At 41.3% G+C, this 19,009-nt stretch overlaps 1 protein-coding gene and 1 long non-coding RNA gene across 6 annotated transcripts in view; both read right to left on the reverse strand.

Moving 5' to 3' along the window:
• The window catches only part of SP3 (Sp3 transcription factor), a 68,469-nt gene extending 51,855 nt beyond the window's left edge, over window positions 1-16,614 (reverse strand). The window contains exons 1-4 of one of the 4 annotated variants that reach the window (XM_082465373.1): window positions 13,417-16,614; window positions 12,676-12,806; window positions 12,063-12,185; window positions 2,663-4,022 (exon numbers count right to left, since the gene is read on the reverse strand). In XM_082465373.1, coding sequence (XP_082321499.1) covers window positions 2,663-4,022; window positions 12,063-12,185; window positions 12,676-12,806; window positions 13,417-13,423 — 1,621 coding nt within the window. In that variant the 5' untranslated portion in view covers window positions 13,424-16,614. The remainder of the gene's footprint in view (window positions 1-2,662; window positions 4,023-12,062; window positions 12,186-12,675; window positions 12,807-13,416) is intronic. The other 3 variants (XM_082465372.1, XM_082465371.1, XM_082465370.1) reach the window with 3 other exon arrangements.
• Window positions 1-19,009, reverse strand: part of LOC309662593 — a 162,844-nt gene that overhangs the window by 106,991 nt on the left and 36,844 nt on the right. Inside the window, exons 5-6 of one of the 2 annotated variants that reach the window (XR_014264781.1) lie at window positions 18,931-19,009; window positions 16,957-17,917 (exon numbers count right to left, since the gene is read on the reverse strand). This is a non-coding gene — a long non-coding RNA (uncharacterized lncRNA). Of the gene's footprint in view, window positions 1-16,956; window positions 17,918-18,374 lie in introns of those variants that run through there. The other variant, XR_014264780.1, reaches the window with a different exon arrangement.

Here is a 19,009-nt window from a genome sequence, read left to right on the forward strand (position 1 = left end):
GAGTTGGTCATCTGAAAACTACTGGTTCACTGAGTTATCATAAAGATCTTCCAAATGATGGCATATTTCATTATAATACAGTATCCCAAAAACTCCTATTTATTAATATTAATATCACTGTCCATTTCATCAGAAACATATGTAATTATTAACAAGTTACCAAGTTCATAGTAGTAGATTCAAGTTTTCCAAAATTCTAATTTTCACTGGAAAGCCCAAATTTTATCATTGGTAGCAAACAGACAAGTTTTTTCCTTTAAGGGACAGGCTCACTTAATTCATTATATTTTTGAGAAAGTATCTGTCACTTAAGTACATGAGTCTCTCAATAACCATAGTTTGTCTGTCTTTCAAGTAAAACGTGTTTCCGAAAAATAGCATCTAGTTCAGCTTGCAACTCACACAATTGCTCAACTGAAAACAATATATATTTTTTCAAAGATAATCATCTTATTTTGGTATGTAGCAGAAGTACTTTATTAAAGTATATTTACCATTTTGTCACAAAGAATATTACAAAGACATGCAGCAGGAACTACAAATCAGAAACACAATGAGATACCACTTCACACCCATTCTTAGTATATCTAAAATCAAAAAGGAGGACAATGATAAATGTTGGTGGGGATGTAGAAAAACCGGAACCCTTTTGCTGGTGAGAATGTAAAATGGTACAGTCACTTTGGAAAAACAGTTCGGCAGTTCCTCAAAATGTTAAACATACAACCCAGCAATTCCACTGCTAAGTATGTACCCAAAAGAAACAAAAACATGTCCACACCAAAAAACTGTACACGAATGTTCATAGCAGCATTATTCTTAATAGCTAAAAAACGGAAATGTTGTCCATCAATGCATAAATGAATAAAATGTGGTATATCCATACAATGGAATATTATTCAACCACAAAAAAGAACAAAGTATGGTTAAAGGCTACAAGACAGATGAACCCTAAAAATATTATGGTAAATGAAAAGTCAGACACCGAGAGCCACATACTGTATGATTCTACTGATAAGCTATAATAGGCAAATGTAAAGAGACAGAAAAGTAGATTACTGGTTGCTGGGGGCTCAAGATATAATAGGCAAATCTAAAGAGACAGAAAGTAGAATTAGTGGTTGCTGGGGGCTCAGGGGACGGGGCAGGGAACGTGGAGTGACTGCTAATGGGTATGGGGTTTGGGGGAGGTGCTGAAAATGCTCTAAAATTAGAGTGATGATGGGTGCACCAGTCTGCCTATATTAAAGACCACTAAATTGTATACTTTAAAGGGTGCATTTTATAGTATGTGAATTATATTCCAATAAAGCTATTATTTTAAAAAGGACATGCAGCATTCAAGGGTCAAGGTTTGGTAAAAATAACTCTTTTGACTTGTTCATCAAGGTCACTGTTCAGTGAAGCTGAACATTCTTCTTTAACTGCAAGTGGATGGTCATAAAGAATACAACTTCCAGCACAGTTTAGCATCACAGCTTTGATTTGTGCTAAGACACAGCAGTTTTAGCCACCATCGGTGAAAATGTCTATACAAGAACAAAGGCAAATAAATTGTACTATTATTATGAAAAGTAGTTTGATATCAAGGACCTCTGAGGGGGTCTCAGGGATCCACAGACCACACTTTGAGAATGCTGCTCTAAACCATAGCTTCAGAAGGCTCAAATACAATTAAAGGCTTTCTAAGTACAGACAATTCCTGTTTTCTAAGTATATATCACAAATTTCTCAAAAGAAAAAAGATAATACCATTACTTCAAAAAATTAAATCCAAGTGTCCCAATTTAAGAGTTTAGAATCACTGACTCAGTGGAAGGTTATATAACAGCACTATCTCCACAAAAACCCAAATAATGAAGTAAAAGAGTAAAAGTAAGAATTTAGTGTACAACAAAACATTCAATAAAACACTATCTAAATAAATAACATCACTAAGGTGATGATACTATCTTTTAAAAGAGATTTATATATTTTTATTATTAAGTAATTATGTATTACTTAATTCTTACACAACAAAGAGTAGACTTCCAAAATTTCTACCCATACTATCAATAATAACATATCTAACACAGCTAGGTTTAAGGATTACTTCACACTTGTAAGAATAAACTATTACAGAACTGAAGAATTTCAGGTCTAGAAGGTACCCTAGATATAGTTACCTAGTCCAAGAGCCGCATTTTACATGCTGAGAAAACTGAATTTGCAAGAGAAAAAGTAACTTAGCCAAAACCACACAGCTAGCTAATGGGTGAGACAGCATAAACAGTACCTACTCCCAGTACCATGTTTTCACTATACCAACCTGATTGCCCAACCAAATAAAATGCATAAAACATTTAATTTACATCACACCAAGAACAGCCAAGACACCTTACATGCGAAATAAAAATTTTGTGATGCTTTAGAGTACCAATCAGACATGAAAAAATGTACAAAACTAAGTGACGAAAAACAACAAATGTAATTGGCGTAACAGAGAAATGAATCCTTGACTTCAAAAACTACAATCTTTCAATGAAGAACAATTTGGAACACATTTTGGTGTTGACTTTTCACACAGACACAGGGAAACGTATCATCACCTTTAAAGATAGCCAGATGCTGATAAACACCTCACTGAACTTATCTACAGCATGACATGACTTGGAAAACTCACCTGCAGGACTGTCAGCATTCTCTCCGGGGTGTAGTTGTATACCAGTAGAATCTATAGAGTTTACTGTAACTGTCTGTAGATTTGGCAACTGACCAGTGCTTAGACTAACTGGAGTTGAAGTCAAGGCTCCACCTGCTGCAACTTGACCAAGCGTGAGTGTCTGCACAGGCGTCAAAGTTATTTGTTGGGCAGCAGTATTCTGTATTTGCAAATTCTGCAAGTTCTGAACCCCTTGTACTTGAAATGTTTGCCAAGTTATCTGTCCAGAAGGGGTCACTGTCTGTGCCTGAATTAAAAAGGTTCCAGGATTCAGCTGCAACTGAAGATTTTGCAAAGCCTGCTGTGATATATTCTGACCACTGGCTTGCACACCATGGATTGTCTGTGGTGTAATACCTTGCACAATTTGGGCTTGACTGGTTGGCTGCTGAGACTCTTGAAGTTGTAGATGTTGTACAACAGGCTGTGCTGTAGAAACCTGAATATTCTGAGCCTGTGTCTCTTCAGAAACAGGCGACTGGATATAATTTCCCTGAAGATCTGAAGAATGGACTTGCCCACTAGTAGTAGTCAAGCTATTTGTATTTTGTTGTAATATACCTGTACTGTCTATAGTAACAGGCAACTGTGATGAAGAGGATGTTGGCACAAATAAATCTGTATCAGTATTAGTTTCATTAATATCAGGAGAAACCCGCTCACCAGTCCTTTCTGAATTGTCTGAACTATCCATAGCTTGTCCTGTGTTTATCAAATGTCCATCAGCATTAATGCCTGCGGTCATTGTCTGAGAACTGCCCGAGAGTCCCAAAGAATCTAGATCGACACTATTGATTGGTACAAAGGTAATATTTCCTGGAAGACCAAGAGGCACATTAGCAACTACTTGGGTTTGGCCAGGAAAAGATGAACCACCAATTGCAACTCCCTGAACCTGGACTTGACCAGTCTGTGGTATGAGATTCTGGATGTTAGCAGGAGGTGTTCCAGAGGCAAGCAAGGTTTGATTAGAGCCAGGAATGATCTGAATTTGACCACTTTCTTGATTTATACCCCCATTATCTGAAGAACCTGTGAAACCAATCTGAACCTGCTGACCATCTGATGACTGAATCTGTGGTATTACTTGATACTGAACATTGGACACTGTACCATTTGATGAATCTGATCCTGGTGCAACTGAAAATATTTGCTGATTCTGCAAATTCTGAAGGGGAAGGACATACTGCCCACTGGAAGTAGCAGCACTTGGAATCTGTACTAGATTACCAGCTTCATCTTTTATAGTTGTAGGTGTGGCTGACAAAACCTCCCATCGGTTTGGTGCTCCTCCTAACTGTGCAGAAGCCAAATCACCTGTCTGGATAAAGAAAACAAAAAATGTTATGTGATATGTATTTGTGGTACGTTTAATCCAATCCTCAAAAAACTCTAAAAACTGATATAAACCCTACCACCTGAAAATAAAAGTTCTCTTAGTAACACAACACAGCTCAAATACAGAAGTACTATATAAACTACAATAATCATCATTTCCAATTTTGTTACTTATTGCAAAGATAACCCATGCTATTTGAGCAGGAAAAAAGTTCAATCAGAATATTCTTTGTTTTATGACTACCAACTGATTTTCTAATCCCTCACCTATGATCTACAGTTAAAAATAAATAAAAGTAGAAGTAGCTAGAGAAAAGATTATGGACAGCTCAAACCAAACATACCTCACTGAACAGAGTTCAAAAGGTATAAAACTCACTAAAAACATACCACTAAATCAGGTGCATTACATTTGCGTACAAAAAAGAAATATCAGAGCAGTGTCATCAGTTCCCTGAGTTAGAAAAAGTTAGCTATCAACCTTAAATCAAACAATTAAAGCTACTCTTTCATGGCATGTATTAAGGTACTCCAGAGTAAACTCAGGGTGAGGGCGATTCCTTTAGTGAGCCATCAAATTCTTTACTTTTCCCATAACTACTAAAAAAAATATGAGACCTTAAAAAATTTTAATGAGGAAAAGTTATTGCCCTGTGACCACCACTGCAAAGTCAGCCCACCTGAAAGGTTTTTCTAGAATCTAAAAGTTGGAGGATATAGACTGTTGCTTTACCATTTCTACCTAAGTTTGCAGTAGAATGCTAGACATATACATTTTGTATTCTGTGACCTGCTAGAATCTCAGGTATCATCTCCATATTTTATGGATTAGACAAGACTAGAAAAATACCAATGGAGGAAAGTAGAAAGCAATAAAACCCAACAAATCAATGTCAAAGGGTAAATTTTTTAAGGAATAATAACAGTAACATGTAACATTTGAACCGTTCTTCTATATGCCAAGAACCACTTTTATACGCCAAGAACCATGATAGGGATTTATAAGATTATATCACCTGTTGCTTACAACTATCCTATGAGGTATTATTATGACTATCCCCATATCACAGATGACAAAATTGAGAGACAAAATCACACAGCTATCAAATGGCCAAAACAGGATTTAAAACTAAGCCAGTCTAACTCCAGAAGCGAGGCTCTTACATACTATACCATGCTTGTCTCCCACTAAGACCAGAGGTAAAGACATGGGGAATGAGACCCTATATGAATTAATCACTATCAAAATAATGCCATCCCTAACCCATTTCCTTCTAGATCTGTATATGATTTCCTATAACTCCACACACCACTAGACAATGAGAACATGAGCATACCTAGCCCAGAATTCTCAACCTAGGATCCATGCCTGGGATTCAAGGGATCTTTAAATCCTCTAAAATAGCATACCAACTTTTTGATAGAGGGCCTAGGTGTGGGTGGGGGGGGGGGGGGGGGCGCGGTGGGCAATGGTATCTAGAGTTTCTTCATATTCTCAAAGGGGGTCTGTGACCATAAAAAAAAAGGTTAAGACAAATACTGTTCTCTCAACGTAAATCATCCCACAAAATTTAATACAAATATTGTAAAACCAGATGAACCTAAAAATTTCTTAAGGAGACTCGCTACCTAATTTTCATGTACACACACAGTTGAAGAGTATATATTTCAATAAATGAACCACAGTGTAATGACTTCATTCAAGACACCTGAGCCTATCTGACAAGATGAAATAAGGATGAGTAAGCCCATGAGATATACAAGCTCATCTTCAAGTGGTTCACAATCTATCCAAGCAGACATACACACACAAGCTACTACTATGTGAATAGTGGTGTACACTAACACTAGGCATATGATCAAAACACTTCGGGGGAACATGGAAAAATGAAGAAAAAAAAAAGATTTCACATAAGAGTTTTTTAAGTAATTGTGGATAAAATTTAAGATTTCACTGTGGGTGGTTAGGAAGCAGAAATACAGTCATTAACAAGGTATAGAAATAAAGTCACAGACTTTTAAGAGACTCTAAAAAAATAATGTGTAGTTTGGAGTTCAAGAGAGGATCCAAAAAACATTCCTACTCACAGAAAAGAGTAATGGGGAACAGAACTAGACATTTTTATCAGGGCCTGCAGTAAATGGTTTCACAGGTCCTACTACGGAGTTTGGACTTTATCCTACAGATAGTGAATGAAAGCTATAAAGGTTTTGAGGCAAGTGAGTGGCGCAATCAGATCTGTGGCTTTATAAAGATAAACTAAGACCTAGTGAAGGAGACTGAAAGGCTGAAAACAATAAAGGCAGAGAAACCGTAGGACCCAGTACAAATGTCCAGGACTGAACTAAAATAGTGATCTTTTAAACACAAACATTTAAACTTATCAAACTTAAATTGTTAAAATGAAGCACCAGACTTTAAAAGTAGCCTACATTCTTCAAATTCTACCTGGTATAAAAATTACAAGCTTAAGTCATCTTTCCCTATATTAGAGGGAACATGACAATTCATGTTTCACTTCAGTCTCTTGGCATTTTAAATAAACTAAAGATATTTAAATCTATCCTTTATACTGAAATCTAAACTAAAGTGTAGTGCTTCAAATCCCATTCTTATCTTCTTAAGGTTATCGTTCACCTTTGGAGAATCAACCTTGAATTTTTTCTAACCAGCATTAAATATACAATTTTTCAACTTATATCAAAGAATATAGTATCTTACATACAAATTAATTTTACAATGCAGTCATCCGTAAGTATCCCCAGGGGATTGGTTCCAGGACCCTGCAGATACCAAAATCCCCCATGCTCAATTCCCTTACATAAAATGTATACTACACGCAGACCTCCAAGGATGCAGAACCCACAGATATAAAGAGACAACTGTACTGGCATTTTGTCTCTTCATCATCCTTAAAATAAAAAGTCAAATTTATGGCATCTGAGTATTTTTTTTAAACAAAATCTTAATAAGAGCAGATATTCAACCATAAGTGAACAGCTTTCTAATTCAACAAATTCCTTGAAAATAAATACAACTACTCAAATGACAAGTCTGAATAAATAGTATCCAAGAACCCCCTTCTCCAGAAGCTAAATAAAAATAAACTACAGTACCACTTTTCCCAACAATGCAGGCCATTAACTGAAGGGAAATCCCCAAACCTAGGACAAAATGATGTACTTGAACTTTTTTGAGTAGACCTAAGGTTAAAAGCATATATAAAAAACATTTATGAACACTGAAACAAGAATACTAGACTTTCATGATATAAGCTAAGACTATAAATGCTTAGAGGAAGGGAGTACATTGCACTAGAAAGGAAAAAATTCATAACTGGGTTCTAGCCTAGCTAGAACCGTGGAATTATGTGTGATTTAGAGCAGGACCTTATGGGAAAAATATTACCTTGCAGGGTCATAAGATCCTAAAGAAAGTGTTAAGCTTCATAAACTGTAAAGCACTATATAATCCTAAAGTATCCTTATGATAACTAAGATTATGAAGACAGATTTGAAAAACATCCAATTGTGCCTAGAATAATGATCAATAAATACTTATTGAATGAATAAAAGTATTTTACTTTAAAATTATTGCAAAGGAAATGATAGGAAAAATGAATCAATAAAACCGACCTTGAGATATTACAGTCTTCAATGAAAAACTCTACACCAATTTTAAACCAATTCCACAATGAATAAGCCCCAAATATTTCAACACTACAAAGCCTTCTAAAACCATTCATTTGTAAGAGAAATTTCATCAGCAGCATACCAAAAAAATAGATAAATTAGAATCTGAGACCAAAAAAATGTTTTAAGAATGTGTGATGGGGCTTCCCCAGTGGTGCAGTGGTTAAGAATCCGCCTGCCAATGCAGGGGACACAGGTTCAAGCCCTGGTCCGGGAAGATCCCACATGACATGGAGCAACTAAGCTCGTGCGCCACAACTACTGAGCCTGCGCTCTAGAGCCCATGAGCCACAACTACTGAAGCCCACGTGCTTAGAGCCCTCGCTCCAAAACAACAGAAGCCACCGCAATGAGAAGCCCACGCACCACAACGAACAGTAGCCCCTGCTCACCGCAACTCGAGAAAAGCCCGCACAGAGCAACGAACACCCAACGCAGCCATAAATTAATTAATCTTTAAAAAATGTGTGATGTTAGGCTACTGGAAACACTACAAAGGGAGGGAGACATAAAAACACATAACCCAGGCAAGAATTAGTATTTGGTTTGGATTCAAGATAACCCTCTTCATTAAGCCTAGACATTAAAAGAAAAACCCACCGGTGTTTCTCTCAGTAATTCTAATATTCTTGTTGACAAACAAAAAAACCAATTAACATGGACACTGGCATTACTGTAAAAGGTCGTAATTGAAGGTAATCCGAGCTTCCCTCTGTATACAAACACATAATCACAAGATAAAAAAGACCACATCCAAGAGTAGCCTTGGGACACTGCTATAGCAAATTCACTACAACCAGGCATAAAATGGGGAGACACACACACACACACACACACACAACACCCAAGGATATCGTCTCCATAACACCTGTGTAAAGGAAAAAAATAAACTTCATACCAACTTATTACATCACATTTAGAAAGGATTATTAACCTCTCAGTTAATGGCTTTATGAAAGCCAGAAATGGGCAAGGAAAGAATATAACTGGAAACAAGTGTGAAGCTAAGGTGAAAACAAACTTAAGAACCACTCTTAGGCAAGTACTAAAGTTTCTTAAAATCTTCAAAGGAACAGTAAAGAACACAGACTGCAGATACAAAAACAATTACCTAATGAATTCCTTACAATGACAGTGTAAGTCGTATTTGGAATAACAGCCAAAATAACCTTTTTTTGAAATAAGCTATTATTCACTTTATAGTTCACCAACATTTACGTAATAAATGAACACTAAATTTACAAGTTAAACTGAAATTCAGGCAATGCCTTTCATAATATTTACTTGTTCAATTTATTAAACGAAATAAGCAAATTAGTAATTCACAGGTTCACACAAATGTAGATTGGACAAGTTAATATCTCATAAAGGTCTACTTTTTCTATACCTTGATCTATTACTAAAACTACACAACTTTTAAAAATAAGTATAGGGCTTCCCTGGTGGCGCAGTGGTTGAGAGTCTGCCTGCCAATGCAGGGGACACGGGTTCGGGCCCTGGTCTGGGAGGATCCCACATGCCGCGGAACAGCTGGGCCCGTGGGCCACAATTGCTGAGCCTGCGCGTCTGGAGCCTGTGCTCCGCAACGGGAGAGGCCGCAATGGTGGGAGGCCCGCGCACCGCGATGAGGAGTGGCCCCTGCTTGCCACAACTGGAGAGGGCCCTTGCACAGAAGCGAAGACCCAACACAGCCATAAATTAATTAAAAAAAAAAAAAAAAAAGTATAAAAGAGTCTTGCCATCAAACCAATTTTGAGAGTCCACGCTGTGGGACATTACAGGTGAGACTGCTTTGTGATTAGACCTATTCAGCTCTGTACTGAGGGTAACCAAACACTCTTGGCCAGGATCCAGGATGAACACATATTATACTCTAACAAATTCTAAATTGAAAATATGTAAAGCAAATCTGCAGTACAGCTATTGGCTTTTCAATGCCCTTTTAATCTTAAAATGCCAAACTAAACTAGTATAAAGTTGCATTTTATGTGTATATTTCCCCTTGGTTTTAAACACAACAATACTATATGCAATGTGGTATCCTGAACTGGATCCTGGAACAGAAAATGGGCATTAGTGAAAAAATGGTGATATCAGAATAAAGTCTATAGTTTAGCTAATAACACTGTATCATTATTAATCTCCTAGTTTTGACAAATGTACCATGGTTACATTAACATTTGAGGAAGCTGGGTGAAAGGTAAAAGGTACCTCTCAGTTCTATCTTTGCAACTTTTGTGTAAATATGAAATAAACCCAAAATAAAATTTTTAAAAAGCACAGCTCCAAAAAATCTCTCCCTAAACCTCTCATAATTCCCAGCAATTTGAATAAAGTAACATTATCCAAACACATTTTTAAGTGGGGAAAACTACTATGAAATCACTTAAATTCTTTCATTTTCTGAGATGTCCATGTCTAAAATTCATCTTTGAACTGGAAAAATAATTTTCCCATTCGCTAAGGCAAACATACTCAAGCAGTCTTACTAATTTTTACTCAGTGAAAAATGTTATGCACAGGTACCAAACATACAAAGAAAAAATGCTCAGGCTGATTCTGGTTCATGTTCATCTGGCGGGAAATGTGATGTCAGTAGAGATTTGGCAGTTCAGAGGAGCTAAAGAGGCATGGAAACAACTTCCCTACAAGTATATGGCCACAGAAGGGTAAGGTTGGAGACAGTATTCTATTCTTTGGGTGAGACTCATGTACATATACGTATTTTTTACCTGTAACTTCCTCCTTCACTTCTCTCCTCCGGCAATCACTGAGCTGATATCTAAACTTGGTAAATTGCAGTTACAAAAAGTTTTTTGTTCTATTTGAAAGATTAAAAAAGATAAGTAGAAGCAAGCTGCTTTGCAATTTTACTCATGCAATGGTTTTTTTAAGATAAACTTTTTTTTTTTTTTTGTGGCACTGTGGGCCTAACGGGATATAGTTCATTAAAGAGGTTTACCAGTCCATAAATTTGTTTAAAAGTAACAATGCCTCTCACATACATGATTTTAAGCCTTTACATTTTAATCTGCTTACAAAAGGACAAAACCTAAAGTCATACTTTTAAGTCATTAAATCTACTCACATCCCTCTACAGTATAATTTCAAACACTAAAATTACAAATACAATATTTAACAATATAGCTTAACATTAGCTTCACTTTTAATGCCTTGGAATACTAAGAATTTCCTGCAGACTATACCAAATATCAAACTTTTTTGTCCACAGTGACAATTCAAAATATCATGACACAAACAGATTCCCATAATCCACATTAAAAAAAAAAACACGCAAAAATGATGGGAGAAGTTTCAATTATTTTAATAAGTGAACACATCTACATGCTAAACCAATGCAACAACAAAGATTCAAACGAATATAAAATTCACAATAGTCTTATAAACAGTTTCTAGCTAATTGGTATGAAGCCCTCCTGTAACACTGACCAGCTCCTCCCCCTGCCCCCGACAAACTAAAAACCCTATAAAGAGAATCCCACCACATCTTATCAGACTGGCAATCACAATAAAATGAAAATATAGCTTTGCCAACCAAATTCAACTAAGTATGGTATGCATTAGCATTCATGTAAATATTGATACAATTCCATACACGTATTTCTGTTTCTAACACTGGTATACCTATTCAATTTCAAAACCCAAAGTACTAAGTAACTTCGCCGATTTCAACGGTCACTTAAACTCCATTTACGAAAAATTACTGTAAATTTAAGTAGTCTGCAAAAACTAAAATTCGACAATTTAGAATGGCCACCAAAAAAGCACTCAAAAAGTATTCAAGTGTTCATTCTTGTACACAAAAGAGTAACTCAAAGGGTAAACCTTCGTTCCTTTTTTTAAAAAAACGATTTAACACTTAAATCAGTAAGATCTAGTAACTTCCAGCAGGAAAAGCCCCGAGTCCAAAAAATGCTAGAAACTGAAGACACTGCCTCCGTAGCTGATACTATCTATGGCCGATAGGCTGTGCCTGAAATTTCCGTAGTGCTCGGCGAAGGAGTTTTCAGCACTGATATGAATTGCTCTAACATCCATTTTGGAGTCCTCTACCCCCACCCTCTCAGACTTCATTTTGTAGTGAATCTGGATGGAGGTGCCACAGTGACAATGTAGAGAAAGCCTGGTCTGGCTTCTAATCCGCACAAGCATGCGAAAGAGCAGGAAAGGACGCCCCGGCCGCGCGAGCGTCCCTCTCCGGGAAGGCGCGGGCCCCGAGGAGGCCTTTCGGGCGGGATGGCGGGCGCGCCGCGGGCCCGGGATGGCGGGCGCAGGGCCTCGGCGGGGGCGGGCCGCGCGCGAGACTTACCACTCCGGCGGCGGCGGGGGCCCCGGCTGCGGCGGCCGCCTCCTCCTCGTCGTCGCCCGGCGATGGTGGCCCTATCTTGCTGCAGGTAGCGGCCAGCAGAGCGAGCGGTGACGGCTGAGTGTCCTACCCCCGATGGGCGGGTTCAGAGAGGGAGACAGGGGGAGGGGGCGGCGGTTAGGGCCGGGCCGCGCTCGCACAGGAAGTGCGACTCGGGCCTCGCAGGCTGCACCCGGGCGAGCGCCAGCCCGCGCTCTCCTCCTCCTCCTCCTCGCCGCCGGCTCGCGCCCTCCGGCTCGCACGCACACGGGCTCCACCGTCCGCGGGAAGGCGGGCGGCGGGCCGCGCGCCGGGCCTCCACCTTCCGCCCGGAACCCACCCCCGGGAGGGCGCACGCTCACACACACTCACACTCTCTCTCACTCACACACACACACTCACACACAAAAAGACGGCGGGCGGGGGAGCGCGGGCGGGGTCGGAGCGTTGGCGCCTCGGGCGGGCAGCTCCCGGGGCGGGGGGAGGGGAGGAGAGAAGCGCGGAGGGAGGGGAGAGGCGAGGGGAGGAGAAAGCGGCGCGAGGGGGGGAGCCGGGCCGGGGCTAAGCCGCTCCTCACCTGGGCCGCCGCCGCCGCCACCGCGCCGTTTCCGTGCTGCTGCTGCTGCAGATACTCGCCGTGGCCGCCGCCGCCGCCGCTGTCCACGTCCAAGGCAGCCATTTCCTCTTGTTTCACGGGCTTTTCGGGAGCTGCAGGCACAGCGCGGGGGGGTGGGGGTGGGGAGGAAGGCGGGTGGAGGAGAGGGAGGGGGCCCGCGGGCCGAGGCGAAATTACTCCGAAAGCCCGGACCGAGTCCCCTTCCCCTCCCCCACCCACCCCCCCGGCGGCGGCGGCGGCGGCGGCGGCTCCCTCCTCCCCTCCTGCTGCTGCCCCCGCCCGCCGCTGCCTGTAACCCTCCTCCTCCTCTTTCCCTCCTCCTCCTCCTCCCCGCGCTGCCCCTGCCCCCTCTCCTCTCCTCTCCTCCCCTTTCCCTTCGCGCCGCTCGCTCTCACTCGCGCTCGCTCCTCTCGCACCGTCAGTCACTCACACGCCCGCCCGCCGCCCGCGCCCGCACACAGGGGGATGCGATCCCGGCGGCCCGGGCCCGGCGGGGACACTGCGTTGCTGGGGCTTGAGGGGTGGACGGTAGCTGGCGGGGAGGGGAGGGAGGCGGAGGGGAGTGCGGCTTTCTGCCTCTCACAGACACTCGGTCGCACACAGGGGGCCGGGAGCCGGCGGCGGGGGCCCCCGGCTGGCTGTGGTCGGCGGTAGCGGCGGCGGCGGCAGCAGCAAGGGTTGCTCTCTCTCGGCTTTACGTACCGGTCATAGTGTGTTTAGGGCACCTCAGGCGGGGCTCCCCGCCGCCTTACACATGGTGAGGAGCGAAGGCGGCGGCGGCGGGAGAGGATGCGGGAAGCGGCGGCGGACACGGCCGGAGCGGTCCGGGGATTTTTTTTCCTATTTTGATTGACTGTGCGGGAAACACAAAAGGTGGAGCCTCCAGCCCAAAAGGGGGGAAGAGGGTGACAGCCCGCCCGGAAGTTCCGCCCCTCTTCTCCGCGCTCATTCGCCACCAGGCTCTTCGTAGGCAGTGCTCATTGGCCCGGATGCCCGTTCGTCACTCGGCCAGGCGGCGCGCTTCCTGTTTGCCCCCCGGGTGGAAGGGGAGAGACAATGAGCGGTCGTGGCGGCGAAGGTTCCCGAGAGCGGCCACGGCTCGCCTGTTACCCCGCTGTGGCCGCCTAGTTCGCCGGCTGCCGCTGCCAGGCCGAGGCGAAGGCCTCTTCCACCTTACAGGCGCTCGGAGCAGACCCCAGCAAGCTGTAGGGGGGTTGAGCTGGGGAGGAAATCCGTCCCCGGAGGATCCGGCTCCACTCGACGCTTCCTCCATCCCGGCGGCAGCCGGATCTCCCCAGGGCGCTCTCGGAGCCTCTGCTTCCCTGCGCTGCCAGGAGGCCGCCGCCGCTCAGCCCCGGGGCTGCTGCTGCGACCGCTGCTGCTACTGAGCAAACCGGGCCCGCCCCGCGAGCCCGGGAGGAGGGAGCTGGTATTGGGGGAGACACCCCCTCCGAGGCTGGAGGAGGATTTTCTCTCACACACGTTCAGCTCTTAGATTCAGTCTGAGCCATCTCGTTCCCATCCCCCTTAGCCCCTGGTTTCCCAGCCAGTCTCCCACTTTTACATATACTGGAAGCAGGCATTTTAAACAGAAAAGAAATCTCAATTCACCTCACAGATAGGAGAGCTTTTATTCTGGCCAGTGGCACCAAAGCAGACAAATGTATTTCATTTAATACGTAGTGCGTATATTCAAAAGGACAGGATCCTTTAAAAAAAAATTTTTTTTTCCAGCCACATACGCATTTTGTTGCACAAACATAAATTATTCCCTGCTTCTTAATCGACTTGGTAACAAGTGAAATATCTGAAAAAGCCCATCAATAATTGCCAGCATTTTAAAAATAGTGAATCTCAGCGAAGTATTTTTTTTTCTTGGAACATTTTAGTTATACTTTAATTCAAAATCCCGTTTCGCTTACTGGATTAGGTTAACACTCCTTAGCTCTTTGGCATCCTTGACATCCTGATGTCATCCTGGGTGGGAGAAATACTCAAGTTTTATGTGTGCGTGTGTGTTTTGCCAACTAAGAGACATCTCTGCCTATTACCTTTAGATCTAATTGCCAAGAGAGAGGTTAAGCTCAAGAGGTAGAAATGCTGTCCACCATACGCTTTTTGTTAGAAATCTGACTCCAAGAATTAGTGTTCCAACTGTGATTATTATATTTGTTTCGTAAATAAAGTTGTGCTGGGGGCTGGAGTTGTAAAGCCCAAGCACTTTAACTAGATTTTGTGTGCGCTAACTGAAAAGAATTTAAGAATTATGAGAGACAGAGCTTGCATCTCAGTTTTTATATTTTCATCTTCTCATAGGATCAGAAACATTGCATGGTTAATGGGCACTTAATTGTACAAAAGATGGAATTTCCAGGGAAATGACCTAAAAACCACAAACATGCAAAAACAAGACTTGAAATTCTAAATCTAAGGATGAAGTTGATGTCTTCTAACAGTGAGAACTTTTGTCTCATAAGTAGAAGAATCACTTTTTAAAGTAAATTGTATAAACCCTGTACCATTTTACACTTAAATTCTAAAGGAAAATTAAAGTGTTATAGGATAAGCTGGTTTTTGAAGAAGAAAAATAGGGATGGGAGGCTTCAGGGGAGGACAAGTGAAAACAAGTGGAGTGGGAGAGAGGGAGGGAAGTCACAGTATTGTCACTCTTTCTACTTACATGGATGTAGTGGATAGAGAATAGCTCTTTCCCTAGAAGAGATACTTCAGACATTTTCAGGTGTTTTTCTAGGAGTGGGGATGTGTTTTATGAGTCTAAGCATACTACCTCCATGCCCCTTTCACAAAGTCTTAGTCTAGCCACCCATAGAAAGCAAAGTACTTGGCCACAGAAATTCAGTTCATTTCCTCACTGATACCAGTTGACAAGTGGAAATGAAAATTCATTTTCAAACATTTTTGGTCCATAGACCATTCTGACAAGATGCAAAAACACTTCATCTAATCTAACTGAAGAAATAATAACCTACCAGAGCTAACTATTCTGCTTTTAATGCAATGCTTTTAAGAGACACATATACCAAAAGTATCACTACTACATAATCAGATTCAGAGGACCTGCTCAGACCACACTGAAAAGAGTTATTGTCATGGAATATCTTAAGAAGACTGGAAATGAAGGTAGTCTCTGGAAAGAACATCTTTTCTTAGCTATTCCAGTACTGTAGTCAAATCTTGAAATACAATTTGTGTTAATTAAAAGATATTTGTTTTTCGGTAGAAGACGGCCTCTCAATGGCACTTACTGCTACGTTACACAGGAACTCAGAAATTGCAGTTGCTTATCAAGAAGGGAAGTGCTGTGCTGGATATTATTTATACTTTCTCCTTTCCAAAGATGATTTGAGGAAGCTCTATGCTGGTCACTGTTTACATCACAGCAGGAGATCTGAATGTCACTTTATTTTCCCTTTTTTCTCAATTTCCTCACTTATTTTTTTAAATCTTATTTGTGTTTTTGTAAGTTAAAGCCTTTGGAAACCGTGATGAATGTCAAAGGGCCTCAAAGACTTCTATAAACCCACTGGCATGACATCTTCACGCATCTTCAATCCCCTTTTTCTCTACAAAGAGAAGAGGGCACTAAATAATACTTGATTCACATCTGCAGGAGCCTAACCATTCTGTATTAAAAACAGCGACAGCCCTGGTTAACTGCACCACAGCTAAAGGGCTCTGCCCTTTCCTTCACAGCCCCTACTGCCTTTCTTCCCTTCTGAACATCTATTAAGTGAACAATATTAAATTGCCAATATTCACCCATTTTTTGTCTAAAAAGGTGGCAATTTTGTATAGTTCCACCTAAGTCAATGTCTATTTAACATAAAATTTGTTGCTATGATTGTGACCCTCCTTTTACCCACCTCTGAATCTCTTTAGCTTGTGTACACTGGATTTCAAAAATCTTCAAGTTTGGGCTTCCCTGGTGGCGCAGTGGTTGAGAATCTGCCTGCTAATGCAGGGGACACGAGTTCGAGCCCTGGTCTGGGAAGATCCCACATGCCGCAGAGCAGCTGGGCCCCTGAGCCACAATTACTGAGCCTGCGCGTCTGGAGCCTGTGCTCCGCAACAAGAGAGGCCGCGATAGTGAGAGGCCCGCGCACCGCGATGAAGAGTGGCCCCCGCTTGCCACAACTAGAGAAAGCCCTCGCACAGAGAAACGAAGACCCAAAACAGCCATAAATTAATTAATTAATTAATTAATTAATTAAAAACAAAATCTTCAAGTTTGTTCTACTTATGTAATCACTATCATATTTCAGAAGCATTCTAGTTGACATTGACTAGGTGTACTTAACCCCCTTCATATTTCATATCTTCCCTACTTTCTCAAAAATATACCTCAAAAGCCATGTCTCCTGTCTTATTTTTACTTAATCTACCAAAAAGGAGAGCTTTTTGAGCTTTTGCTATGTGCCAACTCCTTTGCATCTTTAATCCTCACAGCCCTAAAAGGTAAGTATCATAGGTTCATCATTGTATAGATAAGGAAACTGAGGCTAGCAAGGTTTTGAGACTTGCTCAGTGTCATTTTCAATTAAATGGCAGAGTCAGGCTTCAAACCCATGCGTCAGTCTCACCAATCAGCATATCAAGTCTTCTTAAATGATCAACTGAAAAGACTCACTTACCCGTTATGTAAAAAATAAAGAAAAGAGAAAAGAGAAAGGAAACACAATAAAGTAGATCAAACATACATATTTATAAGGAAGATCATTTTTAAAGCAAGTCTTAGAATGTGAACTCCTTGTGTTAGGGGTCATATATATTGAATGCTCTAACCAATACTGAACACGTTGTGGATGTTTAATTAATACTAAGCAGAAAGACTGTCAAGACAATTATCTTGTGGGAAAATGAATGATGAATTAAAGAATTACAATTAACCAATACATACTGTATGATAAAATTTCTTTGACCTTATAATAGTTCACCTCTTTCAAGATCAACTTTCCCAAGTGAGTTAGACCCTCATTTTCATTCAAGCTCCACACCAATGATACCACCATGGTACAAAAGGACTGATATTTTTACAATTCAAGAAATCCCATTCTTTTCATTCAGGCTGTTGACTTCCCTGGGTATTCTAAATTTTCTAAGTATCCGTAACACTTCTGAAGTCATCTTCATGTCAGTCCAGGAAGCTTAGTCCACTGCCATATTTCTGAGTTGTTGCAATTTTCTAAGAAAAGATGGATTATGCATTTCTACCTTGTTAATAATCTGTCTTAGAAGAATATAAAGTGCTAGAAAGTATCTTGTGAATTATCTTTCTTAGAATAATATAAAAATGCTAGAAATTCTCTTGGTTGTAAGTTAGCAAGCTTATGAGGTAGCTTTACTTAAAAATATTAACACTTAAAAATATACTTTAGGGACTTCCCTGGTGGTGCAGTGGTTAAGAATCCGCCTGCCAATGCAAGAGACACGGGTTTGATCCCTGGTCTGGGAAGATCCCACGTGCTGCGGAGCAACTAAGCCCGTGCGCCACAACTACTGAGCCTGTGCTCTAGAGCCCGCGAATCACAGCTACTGAGCCCACATGCGGCAACTACTGAAGCCCGCATACCTAGAGCCCATGCTCTACGACAAGAGAAGCCACCGCAATGAGAAGCCCGCGCAACACAACGAAGAGTAGCCCCTGCTTGCTGCAACCAGAGAAAGCCCGTGCACAGCAACAAAGACCCAACGCAGCCAAAAATATATAAATAAATAAATTTATTTATTTTTTTAAAAAAGATTATTATAAAAAAGTATATATATACTTTAATAATACTTAAAAATAAACCTGATGCCATTAAATTGTGGTGTCCCTCAATGATGAACAATAACCGTCAACATGAAGTGTATTCATAATTTATTTCATGATTAAATCTCTATCTTATAATGGAATTTTTTGTTTGTTTGTTTGTTTTTGGCCGCACGGTGTGGCGTGTGGGATCTTAGTTCCCTGACCAGGGATCAAACCCCGGGCCATGGCCGAGGCACCGAGTCCTAACCACTGGACTGCCAGGGAATTCCATTTTTCTATCCTTTAATCCTATAAGCCAGGCAGATCTACCAACTGTTCTCAAAAAGAGCCAACAATGCCCAAGGCCTAGTTAGAGGAGGTAAGAGAAAGAGGAAAAAATAAAGAATGAAGTGGCAGAGAGCACATTGGATAGAACTGTAGAAAATATTGAAAACAGTTTTTACCTGCCTTGAGGAATAGAATTCTTCCGATTACCCAAAAAATGGCTGAAATGTTGCACCATGTCATCACTCCATTTCAACT

The sequence above is a fragment of the Balaenoptera physalus genome (assembly GCF_965194825.1).
Source record: "Balaenoptera physalus genome assembly, chromosome: 6".
Taxonomy (NCBI): Eukaryota; Metazoa; Chordata; class Mammalia; order Artiodactyla; family Balaenopteridae; genus Balaenoptera; species Balaenoptera physalus.